General features: G+C 38.6%; 1 protein-coding gene across 1 annotated transcript; it reads right to left on the minus strand.

The window, feature by feature from the left end:
• Nucleotides 1–1,708: 1,708 nt before the first annotated feature.
• LOC127839616 (cholinesterase-like) lies at nucleotides 1,709–7,471 on the minus strand. Its single transcript, XM_052368003.1, has 5 exons — nucleotides 6,007–7,471; nucleotides 4,747–4,951; nucleotides 3,816–3,927; nucleotides 3,305–3,464; nucleotides 1,709–1,716 (listed from the first exon to the last, which is right to left on the minus strand). The coding sequence occupies exons 1-5, from the start codon at nucleotides 7,295–7,297 to the stop codon at nucleotides 1,709–1,711; spliced, it is 1,776 nt and encodes a 591-aa protein (XP_052223963.1). The 5' UTR covers nucleotides 7,298–7,471.
• Between the last annotated feature and the right edge of the window lie 2,266 nt (nucleotides 7,472–9,737).

The following is a 9,737-nucleotide window of genomic DNA, read 5'->3' on the forward strand; positions in this document are numbered from 1 at the left end:
TTTTATTGTTTTATACTATAGGTCCTATGCATACCTTTACCCATTTAAAGCATGTAATAAAGAACTTATAAAAATGCAAAAATATGTGATCGAGTCACTTTAATTAATTTTGTTTGTCTTCGTCATATCTTTGCCAAAATTTGAACTGAGTCACGTGACGTGAAACACTAGGTCACGTGGTCAAATTTCCGATAATTGTTGTTCAACTTGGACCCATCTCTATGAGATACCCTATTGTTCTTTAAAAAGCAGGAAATCGGAAGCTCAAAAAGCGAATATACCCTATCAGATTTGCGTCAACTGTGCACACAAAAATTTCGAACGTGAGATTTGAAAAAGCGTGAATACCCCATGGTGCAGAATCAACGGGGTTTTCAGGGGTTTACACACGGGCTTGACAGAATGTATACACGCCGTTAAGAACTATATTTTTGCAAATATCTCAAGTTAATCTAATACATTTGCAAAAGTCTTTAGTGCATTAAAGACTGTTTTTCTTGCAGTTTGTGCCGATATCTTAAGGTATAAGAATCAATCCTTGAATACGTCTGAAATCGATGACAAAATTTCACGTTACGTGAAGCATAACCGTGCCGTACACATGGCATTTTTAACAAGAACACAGGCTATTAAATAAAGTAATTCTGATGTATCTCAAATTGCCATAATTAGCATACACATCTGTCTTTTATGCACTTGTTGAAATTCTTAAGACAAATTGTTAAAAAAGGTTATTTGGAAAAAAAACTTACCGGTGTGTTTACATCCATTAACGCTAAATTGGAACCCCACAAAGTCACGTGTTCCTGAACCCTGTTCGTATTTCTTTAATTTATTTTATGACTCTGTTCTGAACTGCTTGAATTTTCTTACGTGACTTAAAAGTACCACCAACATGACATTTTAATTCACGTCATCTGATTCTTGAATTATAAAACACAACCACCATCATTACTTAATAACGTAGGAGAACGTAAGATCATAATGCTTACACACATATATTATAATCAGCCATGGACAATGTTAGAAGCCACCACCAATATTAGGTTAGTTAAACACTTGGTCGTATGTACACTTTTTACGGACAATGAACATAGCTAAGCCATAAAAAAACAAAGATTGCCTTAGTGGTCTGAAGCCTCTCACATACAAAACCACCACGAGCATTATTTTATCACACTTCTCACAGGCAATTATTTTACCCTAGCCATAAGAATAAACCGCAACCAACATCATTTTGTTGTAAATAACTTGATATTTCACTTTTCATTTAGTTCATAAACTAGTACACGTCTACCATTCAATCTTCTTTGCAAATATTAAGAATGTTTTGAAATAGTCTTTAACATAACAACAATCTATTTAAAGCACAAAGAGAGTTTGCGAAATGTCAAAATCCATTTTCATGTTATTTACAAAGTACTCAAGTCCAGTGTGTTGATTAAGAACAGTTAAATATACTGGCCGCCCATTTCACCCACCATTTGACGCACAGCACCATCTTTTTATTGTGCTTGGTGTGTCAATTCCGTGGGTGTTTTAAGTGGTGTTGCGCAATTGTTGGTGATTTTCTGACAGTAACAGATTTTTTGATAATCTTTTTTTACAGATAATGCATACAAATTTATTGTTAAAAAATGTCACCGGCCTTGTTTTGATTTTATTTGCGATTCTTCAACATGCACTTTTTCCATTAAAACTGCTTAATTCACTGGGCTGATGAAATAAAGTTAGGAAGCTTTACTACACTACATCACTAATAAATGCATTTCATTAGATACATTTTAAGAAACCGATGTTTATAAATTCTAGGGCTGCAACGGATATCCGAAATATCCGAGATTCGCGGATCCAAACGAGGATTCGCGGATCTAACCGTGATTGGTAAAATCGGTTTCGAATCCGGATCTCATTTGCGTTTAAGCTTTCCTTTGCGGTAATTGTTCTTTCGCCCTAATACTTTTCGTTAAATTGTTTCTTTCTGTTTAAAAGGCTGACTGGTACGTAGTTTGTCACAATTATCGCTACTTTTTTGACAAAAACATGGTACTACACAGTCTACTTTCGTTTTCGATGGTGCAAAATGGCGCAGAGGAAAATTCACGATGTACCCAAACAATTAAAATCCTCGGTGTGGAAGCATTTCGGGTTTTATGAGCATACTAATTCTGGCCTATAAGTGGTCGTTACGAAGTATTTTATTGATACTTATTGCAGATTTGCGCGTGATACGTTTGCTTGTTAAAATACAGTGTTATTCATATTATATCTGACTGACATATCTAGATGTGTTTAATATGAGGCATTATTATTAATGTTTGTCGTTAAAGCGCTTACATTTTTTCGTGTATTTGCGATTTTGATAGTTTTTGAGAAATTTGCGGAATCTGGACCCGGGTATAACGTTTGTTCGAACAACGTTAGTCCATTTTTTTTGTTTTCATCTACTTAGTATTTGTTTTTGTTTTTGATGTCGTTATTTCTGCTTCCTTTACTGCTGCTGTGGCTGCAGTTGCATCTACTAATGCTGCTTAAGTAGTATAAAAATATGTAGCTGTAAAGTTTATAATAATAATAAAAGTTAATTACTTTCTTTCATAAGAAATATATAAATTCTGGTGCTTCAAAACATTTTTTGTTATAGCAATATAAATTATAATTTATTTTGCGTATTTTTACTTTCAAATTAGGATTCGAACCGATATTCGATATCCGAGCCTTTGGATTCGAATTCGGACACGATTGAAATTTTGGATTCGCTGCAGCACTAATAAATTCTATGTGACCGACAACACCGATACAAATCTTACTTTTTTCAGCCAAACAATTGAGATTTAAAAACAACGTTATAAAAAGCCTTCAAAAATATAATTATTCGAAGCAACTTTAATATCCGTTCTCATCACCAATACTAACATTTAAAGGTCAAATAATTTGCAATGAAGATTATAATTTCTGAAGAATGCATTTCAAATTTAAAAGAATAAATGCACACAATTTAACGAAAAATTCAAATTAATACAGCTGACACGGTAAACCAATAGAACACATGAATAGCAAGTACAATCACGGTGTTCCTACAAATCCGAAAAAGTGTGATCCGAATCATGTGTTCGTGTCAAAGTTCTAGTTTTATTACAGTAGACACACTAAACCATGACGAAACCATTAATAACAAGTAGAATAGCGTGTTCAAACTAATCCGAAAAAGTGTGACATTCATTATGTATCCTTAAATTGTCAGATGACTTCCATCTTTTATCGTCAGTTGAAATCCATTTGAGAATGCCTAAAACAGGAATACAGCGAACAGCATCGCGACCGCAGCGACCATCTGACCATCTTGGAGACAAATAATACCTCATTAATGACGCAGCAGCCACCACAGGTTTGTCACACTTATTTGAATCCGTAGTTTCCATGGAGAGTGCCATGAAGTTGTTCCAGAAGTGGTGCTCTTTCGCCTGAAAGTAACAAAATACTTAATACATGTAATGACTTAACAGATAATAGCTGTCTAACATATATATTTTTGTACCCGTCTTATCTTAATACTGAGTTAATGTTAATGATTTACTTAAACAAATACCTTACAATAAAAATTCATTAATCATAACCTTGCAGGCTTAATATGTTCATACTTAAACGCACATCAAAAAATGGTTCTCTAGTTAAATCTAATTTTGCAAACGTTACAAACATATTTATCCACGAATTCCCGATAGTGTTCCGTTAGCATAATAGTGTTAACCTCTACGCAAAAGTCTGGCTATTGAAATTCACAACTAATACAGTATAAGACATTTCTTACTCACCAAAAAGTAATGTTTGGTGGTGACAGCGTCTTTGTCCAGCTCTATGTAGGTCATGTTGACTTTGTCATATACAGGCCACATTACAGAAGGAGTGGATGGGGTATTGGGATTCCTGTGTGAAAATAACCACATGTTGACTTTGTTATTGACATGCCACGTGACAGAAGAGGTGGATGGGGTATTGGAATTCCTGTGAAAATAACCACATGTTGACTTTGTTATATACAGGCCACATTACAGAAGGAGTGGATGGGGTTTTGGGATTCCTGTGAAAATAACCACATTTTGACTTTGTTATAGACAGGTCACGTAACAGAAGGGGTTGCTGGGGTATTAAGATTCCTATAAAATGCATATCACCTATCGCCCTTATTATAGACAATCCACGTTTCAGACTGCGTGGCATGTTTTGTGGTCCCTGAAAAATAAGCAATATGTTGATAGACAGTCCACGTGACAGACTTTGATATTTGGATTACTGGAAAATTACTTTGTTTAAGTCAGACCACGTGTCCGACAAGATGCCCGGGATATTGTGTAGTTCATGGAAAAATAATCACGTGTTGACCTTATTTTAGAAAAGCCACGTGAAAGACAGGTGGCATTGTTGTTTGGGTGTCTGGAAAATAGTCACAGCCTAACGGATCTAAAACTGGATACATACTAGTAGCCATGTCGTACATTAATTTGATTTCATCCATGTTAGCCCAGTTCTGGGCCATAACGTTTACATAAGCAACGTGTATTAGAGCGTGTAACGGCATAGACCATCGGAGTATTCGATAAAGAATCATATATTATAATTATATGATAACATGTAATTTAGTAATTTTCTTTTCGCTTACCACTTATACTTTATGAATACATGACTAGTACATGTCAACATGCACAAACGACATCTTAAAACAATAAATCATGCTCGCTACCTTACCTGGTCTTTGCGAAGTTGGACCAGTAGGTGACCAGGTGTGTGGCCATTTGTACCTCCCAGGGCTGCTGCAGGAACACCCCCACAGCAGCGAACACGAATACCACTTCCTCCCCATGGTTAGCTCCTGGCACCCAGTCTGGCGTGCCCAAGATGTTCACACTGGGCTTGGGCATGAACCGGTAGGCGTAGGAGTTCGCAGGGCCCGCTTGAACAATAAAGTGTTTAAGCAACAATATCAATGTCCCAAGCGAATATGTTCATATCGGCCCGTTGTCTACTACATGATGGCATTATCGGAGGCCTAAATGTGTGTGTTATGAGTGATATTTACTCCGATTGGTGGAAATAAGGGACATTCTGGCCCCAGGGAATTGATGCTATATTTCATCATCGGGTTTTAATGACGCCTAACACCAATCCTACCTAGAACAACGCGTATTTATCTAGATTTGTAAAGCGGAGTATGTTATATGCCCTTCCAAGGACTCCTAAGTCTTATTTTAAGGCAACCAAAGTCTATAACCCGGGGACGAATAATTCGGAATGTCAAATGTGATACCGTTTGGTATCACTCTCAGTCCGATGGCAAGTATATTCCCTTAGTCTCTTTGTCAATAGGAAAACCAATGGCCTAATTACACACATATGTTTTACCAGTGCCTTATTGAAATATAAAGACAGGACAGCCTGATATTGTTTAGTCTACAATATATCAGTGTTACGATAGAGGTGCAAGGAACAACTGCAGTGCCGGATTAGCACAGTGGAGGCCCATAGGCAGCGAAACGTTTGGGGCCCACCCCCTCCAGGTCCCTAGTCGGCCTGGTGTCTAAAAGAACGTCAGTGCCCATTCGTTTAACTTAGCTTACAAGTTCTAAGGCTGGCAAGACATAACATATGTCCTTTTATAAGTATAACATGGCATTATAAAACTGTAATGACAATACGAAATTATAATAATTAGATTAAGAATTTAAGAAAACAATCACTAAAGTCTGTATATTCGTGGTATTATGGGGCCGTTAAAAGTCGCGGGGTCCATAGTCAGTTGCCTACTTTGCCTACTCGGAAATCCGCGAATGAACAACTGATATTTTCTGATCTTTTAAAGAGTGGGAAACGCGCCCTTCCGGATAAATGCTCTCCTGAATAATTACATTTATTGCAAATTTATAAATACTGCTTAAAGATTAATGCGTTCTTTAAAGTGATATACGCACGGGTACTTAAAATGAGCATGCAATACACAGTATACCATACCTTCGTGCATGAGTAAGGCCTGAACAGCGGACACACCATATGTAAAATCCCCAAAGATCCTCACCGCCTGCAGTTGTACCTCCTTCGTATTAAACGGCCGGTTCCAGTTTTCGTACTCGTGGACCACCGCTGCTACTAGAGCCTTGCGCGTCGGTGAGACGCCAATGGCATAGAAAAAATTGGATAACGCTTCCTCCAGATTTTTAGCAGCGGGATTACCAAGGGTAGAGAACAAAGACGCCGCGCCCTCGTACTGGTTGACTCCATTCAAGTAGTGAAGAGACCTGAAGAACTCGACTTCCTCCGTGTATGTATTCTGGTACATATCCAACAACTGTAACGGGTGCACTTTCACTAATTCGCCGTCCACCGCGGGCGAGAACCTCGTGAATGTGGGGTCGGTCTTTCCTAAGAGCACAAGAGCGTCGTTCAGATCTTCCCAGGCGACTTTCCGAAGGCATTCCACTGCGTCTAGCGTGCTGTCTGAAGCGCATCCTAATTGGTTCGCGAGCCTAAGTGCGTACTTTCTCGCATTGGGGACTGGTTTATTGAACGTGTTTGAAAACGTTCCACTTTGAGTGATGACATTTTGGAAGAGCCCTCGATTGGGCGGATACATGGCTTGGTAGTTGCAGCTGACTGCGCCGGCGGACTGACCGAAGATGGTAACTCGATTGGGGTCACCTCCGAACGAAGCAATGTTGGAGTTCACCCATTGCAGAGCCAGCCGTTGGTCCCAAAGCCCGAAGTTACCAGGACAGTTCTCGTCCTCGGTCGACATGAAACCGAACGGGCCAATGCGATAATTTGCAGTGACGATGATTACGTTGCCGTAGGCCGCCAAGAACTGCGCGTCGTAGGTCGTCGATGACCCAGTGGTGAACCCTCCACCGTAGAAGAACACCATGACGGCATGATTCTTGTCAGATGCCGGCGATCTTTCGGGCACAACGACGTTCAGAAACAGGCAATCCTCAGACTGACGTTCCAACGGTTCCAGTAGGATACCGTCTCCTAATTGCGGACACGTTTTTCCAAAGGCGCTCGCAATGTACGGTGTCTTGAGCATCGTCAGAGGCTCTGGTTTCCGGAATCTCAGATCCCCGACTGGCGGCTTAGCGAAAGGAATCCCGAGGTACCTGTGTACTGTGATCAGCGCCGGATTTGTGTACATCACCTTGCCGTAGACGCCACGAATTTCCCCATAAAACGTGGTGACAGAGGGACCCTGTGCGGCAGAGAGAGCCGCGTAGAGTCCAACATAAAACACTATTTGTAATATGCTCGCCATATCCGAGGAATACTTCAACTATAACAACTTTACCTAACAGCTATGTAACATTAGGCGCGCGCCCTGTCGAGTGGAACGAAGTGGGTATCGGTAATGATTGTCCTTTTCTTTAGCAGGGCATATATAAGTGCGGCCATGTCACAGGTGGGTCTTGATGAGGCGTACTGTTCATTTGTACAGATTATACATTAGATGAGATGTTGAGCAAATTACCTCATAAGCTAGTTGATATAAGATCTAGTAAAAGAACAAGTAAGAAACATAAAGTACATCAGCCTTGGTGGTCTGATCATTTAACTGTTTTATGGAAAAGTATGTGTTTAGCGGAAAAGCAATTGTTAAAATGTTCAAATGGAAATAGTCGGTTGTTTAAACATGTATATGTCACAAAGCATAAAGAATTTGACCGTAGCGTCCAGAGAGCTAAGAGGTAGTATGTTTACCAGGCACAAGCAGAGCTAGAAGCTGCTATCTCCGGGGATTTTAGATTTTTTTTGGAAAAAGTATTGGTAAAATAGGGATTGGTAATGAAAGATTGAAAAAGATTCCATTTGATGTTAAAATGTCAGATGGTTCTGTATGTTCTGATTCTAGGCAATTCCTTCAATAATGGGGTTCCGATTTTGAGAATCTTCTTAGCCCTAAGGTCGCTATGAGTGATTCAGACTATGTACCACCTATTGATGGTGCTGGTGGTGGTGTTTTTGATGGGTTAGAATTAAAAAACTTATTCACCATAGAAGAAGTCCAAAAATGCATAATACAGGCAACATCTGGAAAGGCACCAGGCCATGACGATATACCGAATGAGTTGTTGAAGAATGACCTAGCATTGGCGATGCTGCATAGCCTCTTTAATAGATGTTACGTCAGTGGAACTGTACCATCAGAATGGTCTAAAGGCATAATAACACCTATTCCAAAGTCGTCTACATCTGATGTTAGAGATCCACTCTCTTATAGGGGTATTACATTAGCTCCTTGTATGTAACTATAAGATTTATTGTAGTCGTTTGAATACTAGATTAACAAACTGGAGTACACAATAAAATATTATATGTGATGAGCAAAATTGCTTTGTTAAAGGAAAAAGCACTATTTATAAAGTACAGTCATTAACTACAATTAAAGAAAATTGTAAAATCAAAAGGCTCCCCACCTTTGCCACCTGTATCGACTTTAAGAAAGCGTATGATATGTTAGAAAGAAATATGCTATGGAAAAAGTTGCCGCATTTTGAATTGCGGGGCAGACTGTTTCAAGTCATATTTTTATTATATAAAGATGTTAAATGTTGCGTCCATCTGATTGGCTTCGACATAAATTGGTTCGATATAAAGTGCGGCTTGAAACAGGGTTGTCCCATCTCCCCAATGCTGTTTAATTTGTATATTAATGATTTGGCTTCTTAAATAAATAGTTTAGATAAAGGAATCAAGATAGGAGATACAAAAATAAGCATTTTATTATATGCTGATGATATTGTATTATTAGCTGAAAATGCCAAGCATTTGCAGTCGATGTTGAATCAGCTATCAGTCTGGTGTACTCAAAATAAAATGACAGTAAACTGTGATAAGTCAAATATTATTCATTTAGGTACTTATGAGACACCTATGTCAGATCATGTTTTTAAACTTGGCACAGATGTATTAGAATATGTACATAGCTATAAGTACTTGGGTGTTGTGATAAATGAATTTCTTGACTTTCATGAGATAGCTATACTGTTGCTATGTCAGCATCCAGGGCTCTTGGTCTGATTATTTCAAAGAGCAGAACATTTGGTGTCCATTACTCGACTTTTACAAAGCTGTATGATAGTATGGTATAGCCAATCATTAGCTACAGCGCTCCCTTGTGGGTGGACAGGTCCTTCTCGTGTATAAATGCAGTCCACAACTGGGTAATGCGGTACTATCTTGGGATAGGGAAATATACTCCAAATGCAGCTTTGATTGGGGAGATGGGCTGGAGGCCGGTCAATGTTAGGCTCTGGGGTGCAGTTTTCAGTATAAAGAAGTGAAACTCCAGCTGCTGGAGCAGTATTGAATTCTTATCATAAACAATTAGTTGGTCCTTTATTTAAGGCATGTGACCGATGGCCCAAACAGTACAAAACAGCACAATACAAAACAACATAAAAACATATAAGAATAAAGCTGGGGTCACCGCATTTGAACGGTCAATGCAAAGCATTGGGGGTTTAAACCGGTTTTAGAGCGCTCAACCTCACACTTGGCCCAGCAATATTCATGACACATTTAATTGTAAATAAAATTTAACCTCATAGCATTTTAACTCAAATAACTCAATAATAAAAGGGAATTAAAACGCACTCAATTTAATTACCATATAATAACTCAATGGTAGGAAAGATACCAGAGCAACAGATTTACAACTTTTTGTCAACTACATTCCTTCTTTATACTAAAAGATT

The sequence above is a fragment of the Dreissena polymorpha genome, chromosome 7, assembly GCF_020536995.1.
Source record: "Dreissena polymorpha isolate Duluth1 chromosome 7, UMN_Dpol_1.0, whole genome shotgun sequence".
NCBI classification, from domain to species: Eukaryota; Metazoa; Mollusca; class Bivalvia; order Myida; family Dreissenidae; genus Dreissena; species Dreissena polymorpha.

Bases quoted from the DNA above. Each gene is read 5' to 3' on its own strand.
- LOC127839616 (XM_052368003.1), bottom strand. From the start codon at position 7,297: ATGGCGAGCATATTACAAATAGTGTTTTATGTTGGACTCTACGCGGCT. The intron at 4,952-6,006 runs GTATGGTATACT...TTATTGTTCAAG, and splicing joins GGCCTTACTCATGCACGAAG to CGGGCCCTGCGAACTCCTAC. The intron at 3,465-3,815 runs GTGAGTAAGAAA...TGTTACTTTCAG, and splicing joins CCACCAAACATTACTTTTTG to GCGAAAGAGCACCACTTCTG.